This window comes from Salmo salar, chromosome ssa10 (assembly GCF_905237065.1).
Source record: "Salmo salar chromosome ssa10, Ssal_v3.1, whole genome shotgun sequence".
NCBI classification, from domain to species: domain Eukaryota; kingdom Metazoa; phylum Chordata; class Actinopteri; order Salmoniformes; family Salmonidae; genus Salmo; species Salmo salar.
The window spans coordinates 123,409,225-123,423,958 of NC_059451.1; the positions used below are offsets into that span (position 1 = coordinate 123,409,225).

At 39.6% G+C, this 14,734-nt stretch overlaps 1 protein-coding gene across 1 annotated transcript in view; it reads right to left on the reverse strand.

Annotated features, from left to right (window-relative positions):
- Positions 1 to 14,734, reverse strand: part of LOC106591675 (mucin-5AC) — a 63,585-nt gene that overhangs the window by 14,797 nt on the left and 34,054 nt on the right. Inside the window, exons 25-31 of the mRNA XM_045688772.1 lie at positions 13,868 to 14,047; positions 13,488 to 13,727; positions 6,642 to 6,798; positions 6,355 to 6,483; positions 5,968 to 6,118; positions 5,545 to 5,588; positions 4,033 to 5,431 (exon numbers count right to left, since the gene is read on the reverse strand). Of these exons, the coding sequence (XP_045544728.1) occupies positions 4,033 to 5,431; positions 5,545 to 5,588; positions 5,968 to 6,118; positions 6,355 to 6,483; positions 6,642 to 6,798; positions 13,488 to 13,727; positions 13,868 to 14,047 (2,300 nt within the window). The remainder of the gene's footprint in view (positions 1 to 4,032; positions 5,432 to 5,544; positions 5,589 to 5,967; positions 6,119 to 6,354; positions 6,484 to 6,641; positions 6,799 to 13,487; positions 13,728 to 13,867; positions 14,048 to 14,734) is intronic.

Sequence of the window (14,734 nt, forward strand, 5' to 3'; positions counted from 1 at the left end):
AAGTGGCCTGTCTGAACATTTCTGGAACTTCTTTGCCATCTCTATCCTTTACAAAGGATCTCTGCTCTAACGTGACACTTCCTACGTCGTCCATGGGCGCTCAGAGCCCGGGAAAAAACAGAATGTCGTCATCCCAGCCCCAGGCTGAAACACATTATCGCCTTTCTCAAGTGGCCGATCAAGGGACTGTGGGCTTAGGCGTGTGACCTGGCCGCCCCCGTCTTTGTGATTTTTTCCTCTGTTTGCCGAAAAGGAGATTCCCGGTCGGAATATTATCGCTTTTCTACGAGAAAAATGGCATAAAAATTGATTTTAAACAGCGGTTGACATGCTTCGAAGTACGGTAAAGGAATATTTAGAATTTTTTTGTCACGAAATGCGCCATGCGAGCGACCGTTATTTACCATTTCGGATAGTTTCTGGAAGGCACGGACAAAATGCCGCTATTCGGATATAACGATGGATTATTTGGGACCAAACCAACATTTGTTCTTGAAGTAGAAGTCCTGGGAGTGCATTCTGACGAAGAACAGGAAAGGTAAGACCATTTTTGTTATAGTAAATCTGATTATGGTGAATGCTAAACTTGCTGGGTGTCTAAATAGCTAGCCCTGTGATGCCGGGCTATGTACTTAGAATATTGCAAAATGTGCTTCATCCGAAAAGCTATTTTAAAATCGGACATATCGAGTGTATAGAGGAGTTCTGTATCTATAATTCTTAAAATAATTGTTATGCTTTTTGTGAACGTTTATCGTGAGTAATTTAGTAAATTGTTAGCGAATTCCCCGGAAGTTTGCGGGGGGTATGCTAGTTCTGAACGTCACATGCTAATGTAAAAAGCTGTTTTTTGATATAAATATGAACTTGTTTGAACAAAACATGCATGTATTGTATAACATAATGTCCTAGGGTTGTCATCTGATGAAGATCATCAAAGGTTAGTGCTGCATTTAGCTGTCTTCTGGGTTTTTGTGACATTATATGCTAGCTTAAAAAATGGGTGTCTGATTATTTCTGGCTGGGTAGTCTGCTGACATAATCTAATGTTTTGCTTTCGTTGTAAAGCCTTTTTGAAATCGGACAGTGTGGTTAGATTAACGAGAGTCTTGTCTTTAAATAGCTGTAAAATAGTCATATGTTTGAGAAATTGAAGTAATAGCATTTCAAACGTTTTGAAAATCGCACCACAGGATTAAACTGGCTGTTACGTAGGTGGGACGAATTCGTCCCACCTAGCCCAGAGAGGATAAACTACACAACATTATAACTACACAACACTATAAACTACACAACACTACAACCTACACAACACTATGAACACCACAACATTAAAACTACACAACACTATAAACTACACAACACTATAAACTACACAACGCTATAACTACACAACACTATAACTGCACAACACTATAACTGCACAACACTATAAACACCACAACACAATGAACACCACAACACAATGAACTACACAACACTATGAACTACACAACACTATAAACTACACAACACTATAAACTACACAACACTATAAACTACACAACACTATAAACTGCACAACACTATAACTGCACAACACTATAACTGCACGACACTATAAACTACACGACACTATAAACTACACGACACTATAAACTACACGACACTATAACTACACGACACTATAACTACACAACACTATAACTACACAACACTATAACTGCACAACACTATAACTGCACAACACTATGAACTACACAACACTATGAACTACACAACACGATGAATTAAACAACACTATAAACTACACAACACTATGAACTACACAACACTATGAACTACACAACACTATGAACTACACAACACTATGAACTACACAACACTATGAACTACACAACACTATAAACTACACAACACTATAAACTACACAGCACTATGAACTACACAGCACTGTAAACTACACAACACTATGAACTACACAGCACTATGAACTAAGAAACACAATTATTCTGTTTACTTTATTTCATTACCTTTCTTGGTGGAATGACATATTCACAGCCCGGGGTTGTGGTTGGGGTGATGGTAGGTTTTGTTGTTGGTGTAGTGGTAGGTTTTGATGTTGAAGGAGTCGTTGGGGTCGTGGTAGGTTTTGTTGTTGAAGGAGTTGTGGGGGTAATGGTAGGAGATGTTGTTGAAGGAGTTGTGGGGGTAATGGTAGGAGATGTTGTTGAAGTAGTTGCAATAGTAGTTGTTAGGGTAGTGGTAGGAGTTGTTGTTGTGGTAATAGTTGTTAGGGTAGTGGTAGGAGATGTTGTTGTGGTAGTAGTTGTTAGGGTAGTGGTAGGAGTTGTTGTTGTGGTAGTAGTTGTTAGGGTAGTGGTAGGAGTTGTTGTTGTGGTAGTAGTTGTTAGGGTAGTGGTAGGAGTTGTTGTTGTGGCAGTAGTTGATGGGGTAGTGGTAGGAGTTGTTGTTGTGGCAGTAGTTGATGGGGTAGTGGTAGGAGTTGTTGTTGTGGCAGTAGTTGATGGGGTAGTGGAAGGTTTAGTTGTTGAAGCAGTTGCAGTAGTTGATGGGGTAGTGGAAGGTTTAGTTGTTGAAGCAGTTGCAGTAGTTGATGGGGTAGTGGAAGGTTTAGTTGTTGAAGCAGTTGCAGTAGTTGATGGGGTAGTGGAAGGTTTAGTTGTTGAAGCAGTTGCAGTAGTTGATGGGGTAGTGGAAGGTTTAGTTGTTGAAGCAGTTGCAGTAGTTGATGGGGTAGTGGAAGGTTTAGTTGTTGAAGCAGTTGCAGTATTTGATGGGGTAGTGGAAGGTTTAGTTGTTGAAGCAGTTGCAGTAGTTGATGGGGTAGTGGAAGGTTTAGTTGTTGAAGCAGTTGCAGTAGTTGATGGGGTAGTGGAAGGTTTAGTTGTTGAAGCAGTTGCAGTAGTTGATGGGGTAGTGGAAGGTTTAGTTGTTGAAGCAGTTGCAGTAGTTGATGGGGTAGTGGAAGGTTTAGTTGTTGAAGCAGTTGCAGTAGTTGATGGGGTAGTGGAAGGTTTAGTTGTTGAAGCAGTTGCAGTAGTTGATGGGGTAGTGGAAGGTTTAGTTGTTGAAGCAGTTGCAGTAGTTGATGGGGTAGTGGAAGGTTTAGTTGTTGAAGCAGTTGCAGTAGTTGATGGGGTAGTGGAAGGTTTAGTTGTTGAAGCAGTTGCAGTAGTTGATGGGGTAGTGGAAGGTTTAGTTGTTGAAGCAGTTGCAGTATTTGATGGGGTAGTGGAAGGTTTAGTTGTTGAAGCAGTTGCAGTAGTTGATGGGGTAGTGGAAGGTTTAGTTGTTGAAGCAGTTGCAGTAGTTGATGGGGTAGTGGAAGGTTTAGTTGTTGAAGCAGTTGCAGTAGTTGATGGGGTAGTGGAAGGTTTAGTTGTTGAAGCAGTTGCAGTATTTGATGGGGTAGTGGAAGGTTTAGTTGTTGAAGCAGTTGCAGTAGTTGATGGGGTAGTGGAAGGTTTAGTTGTTGAAGCAGTTGCAGTAGTTGATGGGGTAGTGGAAGGTTTAGTTGTTGAAGCAGTTGCAGTAGTTGATGGGGTAGTGGAAGGTTTAGTTGTTGAAGCAGTTGCAGTAGTTGATGGGGTAGTGGAAGGTTTAGTTGTTGAAGTAGTTGTTGTTGGGGTAGTAGTGGTTGTTGTTGGACTTGTGGTTGTTATTTCAGTAGTAGGTGTGGTTGTTGTAGGCCTTTCTGTGGTGGTTGTTTTTGGAGTAGTTGTTCTGATTGTAATGGTTGTTGTTGGTCTTTCTGTTGTTGTTGTTGTTGTTGTTGTTGGGGTAGTTGTTGTTGTTGGACCTTCTGTTGTTGTTGTTGTTGTTGTTGGGGTAGTTGTTGTTGTTGGACTTTCTGTTGTTGTTGTTGAACTTTCTGTTGTTGTTGTTGTTGTTGTTGGACTTTCTGTTGTTGTTGGACTTTCTGTTGTTGTTGTTGGACTTTCTGTTGTTGTTGTTGTTGTTGTTGTTGTTGTTGTTGGGGTAGTTGTTGTTGTTGGGGTAGTTGTTGTTGTTGGACTTTCTGTTGTTGTTGAACTTTCTGTTGTTGTTGTTGTTGTTGGGGTAGTTGTTGTTGTTGGACTTTCTGTTGTTGGACTTTCTGTTGTTGTTGTTGTTGTTGTTGTTGGTGTAATGGTTGTTGTGGGTGTTGTTGATTCTGGACCAGTTGTAATTTCCCCTGTTGTTTCGCTTGTTGTGGAATATGTTGTTGTCTCAGCCGTTACTGTGGTTGATGGACTTCCTGTGGTGTTTGTTGTTGTTGTTGTTGTTGTTGTTGTTGTTGTTGTTGGACCTTCTGTTGTTGTTGTTGGACTTTCTGTTGTTGTTGTTGTTGTTGTTGTTGTTGTTGGGGTAGTTGTTGTTGTTGTTGGGGTAGTTGGACTTTCTGTTGTTGTTGTTGTTGTTGTTGTTGTTGTTGGGGTAGTTGTTGTTGTTGGACTTTCTGTTGTTGTTGTTGTTGTTGTTGGGATAGTTGTTGTTCTTGTTGTTGTTGTTGTTGTTGTTGGGATAGTTGTTGTTGTTGGACTTTCTGTTGTTGTTGTTGTTGGTGTTGTTGTTGGTGTTGTTGTTGGACTTTCTGTTGTTGTTGTTGTTGTTGTTGGGGTAGTTGTTGTTGTTGGACTTTCTGTTGTTGTTGTTGTTGTTGTTGGGATAGTTGTTGATGTTGTAATGATTGTTGTGGGCCTTTCTGAGGTGGTAGTTGTCTCATTGCTACAAACATCAACACAACATCTGACTCTGATCTCGTAGTTGTAGCATATTGGTGGGATGCCTTGATCCTTGTTGTGGCATATCAGTCCAACTGAGGGATTGCATTTAACATTTTGACCTAGTTCGGCCAAAGGAACATCGATGTTTTCTTCGGCTCTGCATTCTACTTCCTGAGGTTGGCTACAAATATCAATACCAGATTTCCTTATATTTTCTATGGTTTCATAATCTCCTCCTTCTGGTCCAACAGAGGGATAGTATTTGCTAATCCAGTCTGACCAATCACAGACAGTCTTGATCAGGCAGGGTGGAGTAGTAGTGGGTGAAGTGGTTGTTGGTGAAGTAGTGGTTGTTGTGGGGGTAGTGGTAGGGGTTGTTGTGGGGGTAGTGGTAGGGGTTGTTGACGGTGTAGTGGTTGTTGTGGGGGTAGTGGTAGCGGTTGTGTAGGTGGTAGGGGTTGTTGTGGGGGTAGTGGTAGGAGTTGTGGTTGGGGTAGTGGTAGGAGTTGAGAAAACAAATACTGTGGTGGTCGGTGCTTGAGTGGATATCTGTGTTGTTGTAACACTTGGTGGAGTTGTGGTGCTGGGACAGGGATTCATAATCCGGACAATGGTTCCGTTCTCTTTGCAGGTGGCAGCAATACAGGTCTCATCACCATCAGATGTGTGATATATGGTCGCTCCATACGGGTACGTTCTGCCGTCGTATAAACAATAGCAAGCTGCAATAGGATTTTCACACGGAACACAAGTTATTATCGTGTAATCATCTTGTCATGTTACCATCTTGGTAATAATGTAGGCTAATGTTTCAGTTTGTAGTGGTTTTCCTTACCTTGGACATCATAGCTGCATCTGACCTCAGTTGATGAGCAAAGACTTGAAAGAGAAAGAAGGTTACAGTACATTTCAAAGTCAAATAAAATATTAAGAGCTATTTGTTATGAAGTACAACATTTTTTATATGTTATATTCACAATAAGGTTAACAAGTCAAACCACAATAAGCTATAAACAGGTCAAATCCCAATAAGGTTTTAACAGGTCAAATCCCAATAAGGTAAAACAGGTCAAATCACAATCTTTGAAAAGCAAAATCAATTGAATGGTAGGAAAACCTCTTTGTAGGGGGACTATTGACATTGCCTTATCTCACCAGAAATACAGGCTACCTTAAGGCTTATACCAACCATATTAAATCCTATGTAATGTAAATACAGTATCTATGTATATATCAAAATGTTGATCTGAAAACATACCATCTCTGACAGTTCTCCTTGGAAGGTATAACCTCTCCCTCGCTGTAATGAGTTCCATCTCCATCGTAGCAACCACAGTCCACGATAGGGACACACTTCATGGAACTTTCTTCCAAATAAGGCTTGGCCGAAGGACATTTTGGATAGCAACCTTTAAGATATAAACAGTCCATTTAATCCAGGACACCTGCACAGATTAGATCATCCTCATGGTATCTAGTTCACCAAAGCTGTAATGGATATGATATTTCAATATTTGTATTTCGTTTTCAGTATAGATGGACAAGGGAGGGCATTACATATTTTATACTGTGCATTTGTTTAACATCTTGGAATGTAAATTGTCAAAATCAAACGGCCAAGCTGTTATGAAGGGCTATTAGTTACCTTCCAGCGCAGGGATCTGACTGGAGCATGTTCCTGAGGGATTCTTGCAGGTCTTCATACAGGGATATCCACATGGATTATAATGCCACTCACACTCACCAATAGGGTTGTAGAAATCACAGAACAGAGCTGGTGAAATTAAAAACATGTCACATTTTAACCAGGGTCCCAAAAGAGGATTGATTGAAAAGTTACACATACAAATCATAAATTTGAATTTTGTCCCTATAGCAAAACAATCCCACCTATCCATCAATCAATTGTCCCACTCAAAGCAAATGACTCACGGCAGATATCTGGTGTTCTCCACTTGATACAAGCCCCTGCCTCGTTACAGGCCTGGGCGTAGGCTGCTACAGCTGTACAGAAACACTCGCAGTCTCCCCCAGTGTCACAGGCACACGAGTCCCTCACACAGGCATCATGGAATGGCGTGGGGTCCACCTTTAAGGAAGATGCATTAAGCCATCATTTATTTATTCAATGCATTGCTCAGCTTGTTAAACAGACTACAGATGAACTATTGACGATGATTATTATTGGGTTGGATGGTTGACTTTATGTTTTTGTTATCTGTTTCAGTACTACTTTTGATGTTGGTTGTTGTCTTTTATGGTGACTGTATGGACATCCACATGATTATTGACAAACCAATTTTTTTAGAAAGATTGTAATTTTTCCATCATGCAACTCTGCTTGTCATTGTGTGACCTTATAGAAAACCTGTTAGCCCAAGACTTGTGCCATAAAATTATCGGTTGTTATAAATTCCACCATATAATGACCCTGAAGCTGTGAGGTAAATTAACTCTTGTTGATGCCTTAGGGGCTAGGGGGCAGTATTGAGAATTTTGAAAAAAATATGTGCCCATTTTTAACTGCCTCCTACACCAACTCAGAAGCTAGGATATGCATATTATTAACAGATTTGGATAGAAAACACTCTGAATTTTCTAAAAACTGTTTGAATGGTGTCTGTAAGTATAACAGAACTCATATGGCAGGCAAAAACCTGAGAAAAATACAAGCAGGAAATGAGAATTCTGTGGCTGTACTATCTTCGAGTCATTGCCAATAGAACACACAGTGACAAAGGATTCATTTTGCACTTCCTACGGCTTCCACTAGATGTCAGCGATCTTTATAAAGTTGTTTGAAGCGTCTATGATGAACAGAGACCGGATGAGAAGGAAGGGAAGTTGACGTCCCTGGGATGTCGTCACTTCATTATTGCGCGTTCATGTGAGATGAGACTTTGTATTTCAAACGTTTATCAAGACACAGGAGAGGTCCTGTTGAAATATTTATCAGTTTCACGTTCTCAAGGCCCTAAAAATTGATGCTAAACAACGTTTGACATGTTTGAACGAACGTAAATAGATTATTATTTTTTTTTTTTGTCGTGACTTTTCCCTCCCCTGCCCTACATTTTGAGTAGCCTACCGAACGCGCTAACAACATGGAACAACTTGGAGTTATTTGGACATAAATTATGAACTTTGTCGAAAGGAACATTATTTGTTGTGGACCTGGGATTCCTGGAAGTGCCTTCTGATGAAGATTATTAAAGGTAAGGGAATAGTTCTAATGTTATTTATGATGTTAGATGACTCCAACATGCCGGCTAACTGTATAGCCTAGCCTATTTTTCTGAGCGCAGTAGTCAGATTATTGCAAAGTGTGCTTTCCCAGTAAAGTTATTTTGAAATCTGTCAATGCGGTTGCTTTCACGAGATATTAATCTATAATTCTTTGAATAACAGTTTAATATTTTATCCACGTTTTATAATGAGTCTTTTTTTAAATTCACCGGCAGTTTTTGGGGGAGATACATTTTCTGAACATCACGCGCCGATGTAAAATGCTGTTTATAGATATAAATATGAACTTGATGGAACAAAAAATGCATGTATTGTCTAACATAATGTCCTAGGAGTGTCATCTGATGAAGATTGTCAAAGGTTAGTGCATAATTTTAGCTGGTTTTCTGCTTTTGGTGACGCCTGTCTTTGCATTGACAAAACATTACACACAGCCATTTTCAATGTACTCTCCTAACATAACCTAACTTTATGCTTTCGCCGTAAAGCCTCTTTGAAATCGGACAATGTGGTTGGATTTAGGAGATGTTTATCTTTCAAATGGTGTAAAATAGTTGATTGTTTGAGAAATTGAAATTATTAGATTCTTGCAGTTTTGAATTTCCCGCCATGGTATCTTGTCAAGCAATCCCGTTAACGGGATCAGAGCGGGAAGGGGTCCCCAACAGGTTATAACCATATTCTTGTACTTACGCACTTCCACTTTGGCTGTGTTTACACAGGCAGTCCAATTCAGATCTTTTACCAATAATTTTCATATTTAATACCTATGTGATCTTGTCCTTAATGTGTAAACAGCAAACAAAAAACACATGGAATATGATCTTTTGAGCTCTGATTTATACCACTTACATATGTGGATCTCAATCCTCATTCAAATCCTATTCTCCATGTGATCTCTGTCTGGATGCTCAGATCTGATGCTTTTGCTCTAATGTGTTTGTTTTGCACATGACCTGCCATTACCATGACAACCGGCCATTACCATGACAACCTTACATAACCATGACAACCACCCCAAAATGTAAAGGACAGGAAATGAGCTTTCCATCGGTATGCTACTTCAGAGCCTACAAGAGTGTGAATGAACCAATCTGATATTGGCCACATGTAAAACTAAGCGTGGACAGTCAGAAAAACATATTGGCTATAAAAAGAAAATCAGATTTAGGTTGTTAGGAATTGTAAATAAGGCCTTTAATAAATCCTCTCTAGGGTATGTGGTTCGATAGCGTCCCACCTCGCCAACAGCCAGTGAAATAGCAGAGCAGCAAATTCAAAACAACAAAAATCTAATAATTCAAATTTCTCACACATACAAGTATTATACACCATTTTAAAGATAATCTTCACGTTAATCCAACCGCAGTGTCCGATTTCAAAAAGGCTTTACGGCAAAACCATAGCATTAGATTATGTTAGGACAGCAACTAGACAAGAAAAACCACACAGCCATTTTCCAAGCAAGGAGAGGTGTCACAAAAACCAGAAATACAGCTAAAATGAATCACTAACCTTTGATGATCTTCATCAGATGGCACTCATAGGACTTCATGTTACACAATACATGTATGTTTTGCTTGATAAAGTTCATATTTATATCCAAAAACCCCATTTTACATTGGCGTGTAATGTTCAGAAATGTTTTGCCTCCGAAACTTCCTGTGAATGAGCACATCAATTTACAGAAATACTCATAATAAACTTTGATAAAAGATACAAGTGTTATGCACAGAATTATAGATAAACTTCTCCTTAATGCAACCGCTGTGTCAGATTTCAAAAAAGCTTTACGGCGAAAGCAAACTTTGCAATAATCTGAGTACAGCGCTCAGACATCAAAACAAGCCATACAGACACCCGCCATTTTGGAGTCAACAGAAGTCACAAATAGCATTATAAATATTCACTTACCTTTGAGGATCTTCATCGGAATGCACTCCCAGGTATCCCAGTTCCACAATAAATTTTTGTTTTGTTTCGATAAAGTCCATTTATGTCCAAATACCTCCTTTTTGTTCACGCGTTCAGCCGAGTAATCCAAATGCAAGTTCAGATGTAAAGTCAAAAAAGTTATATTACAGTTCGTAGAAACATGTCAAACGATGTATAGAATCACTCTTTAGGATGTTTTTATCATAAATCTTCCATAATATTCCAACCGGACGATTCCTCTGTCTTCAGAAATGAAAAGGAACACACCTTACTCTCACGGGAACATGCGTGATTGAGCTCATGTAATTTTCTCAGTCATCTGATTCCAAGCGCTCTTATTCTCTCCCCATTCACAGTAAAAGCATGAAACAATGTTCTAAAGACTGTTGACATCTAGTGGAAGCCTTAGGAAGTGCAAAATGTCCCCACAGACACTGTATATTAGATGGGCAATCACTTGAAAAACAACAAACCTCAGATTTCCACACTTCTTGGTTGAATTTTTTCTGTTTTGTGCCTGCCATATGAGTTCTGTTATACTCACAGACATCATTCAAAGAGTTTTAGAAACTTCAGAGTGTTTTCTATCCAAATCTACTAATCATATGCAAATATTATGCATATCTTAGCTTCTGGGCCTGAGAAGCAGGCAGTTTACTACGGGCACGCTTTTCATCCGGACGTCAAAATACTGCCCCCTACCCAAGAGAGGTTTTAAGGCCTAGATTCAATCCGTGTTATAGCGCAATTGAGCCAACAAATGCAGCGTTTACCATAGGGAATCTAGCCTTTTTAGAGTTGAGCCCTCAGTCTCCTGACTCACATCTCAGGTCCATATTTATATTGCAGATTAACTTTTCTACTACCTATACTGCAGTAACGTGCAGAGGGGTCAGTGGCTGGTTAACCTCTTACATCTAGACGTTCCGCTAGCGGAACACCTGCTCCAATATCCAATGATAGGTGTGGCGCGAATTACAAATTCCTCAAAAATACAAAAACTTCCATTTTTCAAACATATGACTATTTTACAGCCATTTAAAGATAAGACTCTCGTTAATCTAACCACACTGTCCGATTTCAAAAAGGCTTTACAACGAAAGCAAAACATTAGATTATGTCAGCAGAGTACCAAGCCAGAAATAATCAGACACCCATTTTTCAAGCTAGCATATAATGTCACAAAAAACAAAACCACAGCTAAATGCAGCACTAACCTTTGATGATCTTCATAAGATGACAACCCTAGGACATTATGTTATACAATGCATGCATGTTTTGTTCAATCAAGTTCATATTTATATCAAAAACCAGCTTTTTACATTAGCATGTGACGTTCAGAACTAGCATACTCCCCGCAAACATCCGGTGAATTTACTAAATTACTCACGATAAACGTTCACAAAAAAAAAAAATATATATTTTAAGAATTATAGATACAGAACTCCTCTATGCACTCGATATGTCCGATTTTAAAATAGCTTTTCGGTGAAAGCACATTTTGCAATATTCTCAGTAGATAGCCCAGCCATCACGGCTAGCCATTTAGACACCGACCAAGTTTAGCCCTGATCAAACTCCGATTTACTATTACAAAAGTTTCATTACCTTTGTTGTCTTCGTCAGAATGCACTCCCAGGACTGCTACTTCAATAACAAATGTTGGTTTGGTCCAAAATAATCCAGCGTTATATCCGAATAGCGGCGTTTTGTTCGTGCGTTCCAGACACTATCCGAAATGGTAAAGAAGGGTCGTGCGCATGGCGCAATTCGTGACAAAAAAATTCTAAATATTCCATTACCGTACTTCGAAGCATGTCAACCGCTGTTTAAAATCCATTTTTATGGCATTTTTCTCGTAGAAAAGCGATAATATTCTGACCGGGAATCTCCTTTTCGGCAAACAGAGGAAAAAAAAATCACAAAGACGGGGGAGGCCAGGTCACGCGCCTAAGCCCACAGTCCCTTGATCGGCCACTTGAGAAAGGCGATAATGTGTTTCAGCCTGGGGCTGGGATGACGACATTCAGGTTTTTCCCGGGCTCTGAGCGCCTATGGACGACGTAGGAAGTGTCACGTTAGAGCAGAGATCCTTAGTAAAAGATAGAGATGGCAAAGAAGTTCCAGAAATGGTCAGACAGGCCACTTCCTGTAAAGGAATCTCTCAGGTTTTGACCTGCCATTTGAGTTCTGTTATACTCACAGACACCATTCAAACAGTTTTAGAAACTTTAGGGTGTTTTCTATCCATATATAATAAGTATATGCATATTCTAGTTACTGGGTAGGATTAGTAACCAGATTAAATCGGGTACATTTTTTTATCCAGCCGTGCAAATACTGCCCCCTAGCCATAAGAGGTTAACAACTGGTTATTATCAAAGCCAGATTTACTCACAAATAAACCTTGATGAAGGCCAAGTTCCCCAAACAAGCTCCAACAACCAGAGGGATTTAGGCTTTATTTTTTAATCCTACTTTAAAATACTTTTAAGATACTTTAAAATCTTATTCGTTATGATTTATTTTTGACTGTCTTTTTTGCCATTTATGAATGTTGTTATGGCCTGTAAAGGCCAAATTCAATATTTTAAATGTTTTTCTTTCTCATATATGTATTTTTGAAACATAAAGGGGTCCTAAAATTATAAATGAAATATTTAAATGATCAATGGTATCTTAAAAAATTCCATATGTAATCCCCCCCCCCCCCCAACTACTTAGACTTTTAAGAGAAAATTACAATTTTCACCAAATGTAAATACCAATGTAGCCAAGATACACAAGCGATAGCCTCTGTTCAGCTTGTTTTAACCTGCCGACTGCATGTATCGGCTGTACTGTCTATTGAATGTATCGGCTGTACTGTCTATTGAATGTATCGGCTGTACTGTCTATTGAATGTACCTGCTGTACTGTCTATTGAATGTACCTGCTGTACTGTCTATTGAATGTACCTGCTGTACTGTCTATTGAATGTACCTGCTGTACTGTCTATTGAATGTACCTGCTGTACTGTCTATTGAATGTACCTGCTGTACTGTCTATTGAATGTACCTGCTGTACTGTCTATTGAATGTATCTGCTGTACTGTCTATTGAATGTATCTGCTGTACTGTCTATTGAATGTACCTGCTGTACTGTCTATTGAATGTACCTGCTGTACTGTCTATTGAATGTATCTTCTGTAGTCACTATTGAATGTATCTTCTGTAGTCACTATTGAATGTATCTTCTGTAGTCACTATTGAATGTATCTGCTGTACTCTCTATTGCATGTATCTGCAGCAGTCTCTATTGAATGTATAGGCTATGCAAATGAATGTATCTGCTGTACTCTCTATTGAATGTATCTGCTGTACTGTCTATTGAATGTATAGGCTGCAGTCTCTATTGAATGTATCTGCTGTACTGTCCATTGAATGTATCTGCTGTACTCTCTATTGAATGTGTAGGTTACGCAAATGAAAGTATTTATACGTGTGTCTTTTTATCTTTGTTTTAATGAGCTGCACTACGTCAACTTCCTAACAACTTTGGTTGGTATGGCAATAAAGTATTGAATCTATCTTGAATAGTATCTGCTGTGTACTGTACCTGTGAGTGGCAGGCTGAGAAAACCTTACTGGTGATGATGCTGCAGCGTTTGAGAGACCAGGACTGCCTGTATGATCTTAAAGTGCATGGGTTTTTTATGACATCAGCGTTGGGGCAACTGGGTGACACTTTCCAGCTGTTTCCAAACTCCAGAGCTTCAACCACCACTTCCTGGTTTCTGGACGTGAAGTCGTTCTTTCCATTACCGTCATAGTTTCCACACAGACCACACACTTGGCCCTGGAAGGAAATTAAACATTTAAAAAGAATAACATGAAGTAGCTAATAAAACATATTTTTTTAAATGGTATGCCAATGCAATTGCTAAACAAAGATACAGTTCAATCACTGGTTCAAAATGTCCTATTCTAGTCACTCACCTGGAAGGTAGAGCTGAGTTTGATGAACAGGCTATTCTTCTTATCCCACATGAGGATCAGGCCATTTTCAGCCTCAACAACAACATAGAGACCGATAGAGTGGACCTGGTATGGCACGTCTACCCCGTTCTCTTGTTTGATCACTTTTACAGATTCATCTGCTAGTATGATCTCATTGCTCTGAAAGAAAGAAACAAAGTGTTCATTGCTAATGTAGTACTAGTAGACAGGTTTTACACTGTGGTGGTGCTGGGTGTTACACTGTGGTGGTGCTGGGTGTTACACTGTGGTGGTGCTGGGTTTATACTGTGGTGGTGCTGGGTTTATACTGTGGTGGTGCTGGGTGTTACACTGTGGTGGTGCTGGGTTTATACTGTGGTGGTGCTGGGTTTTACACTGTGGTGGTGCTGGGTTTATACTGTGGTGATGCTGGGTTTATACTGTGGTGGTGCTGGGTTTATACTGTGGTGGTGCTGGGTTTATACTGTGGTGGTGCTGGGTTTACACTGTGGTGGTGCTGGGTTTACACTGTGGTGGTGCTGGGTTTATACTGTGGTGATGCTGGGTTTATACTGTTCAGTTTGTACACAGATCCAACATGTCGATTTGTAATTCAACTGTCCAAATACATAGCTAACCCTAACCCAAATTCTTAGCTAACCCTAACCCTAATACATAGCTAACCCAAACCCTAACCCTAATACATAGCTAACCCTAACCCTAATACATAGCTAACCCAAACCCAAACCCTAATACATAGCTAACCCTAACCCTAATACATAGCTAACCCTAACACTACCCCAAATACATAGCTAACCCTAACCCAAATACATAGCTAACAATAACCCAAATACCCAGCTAACCCTA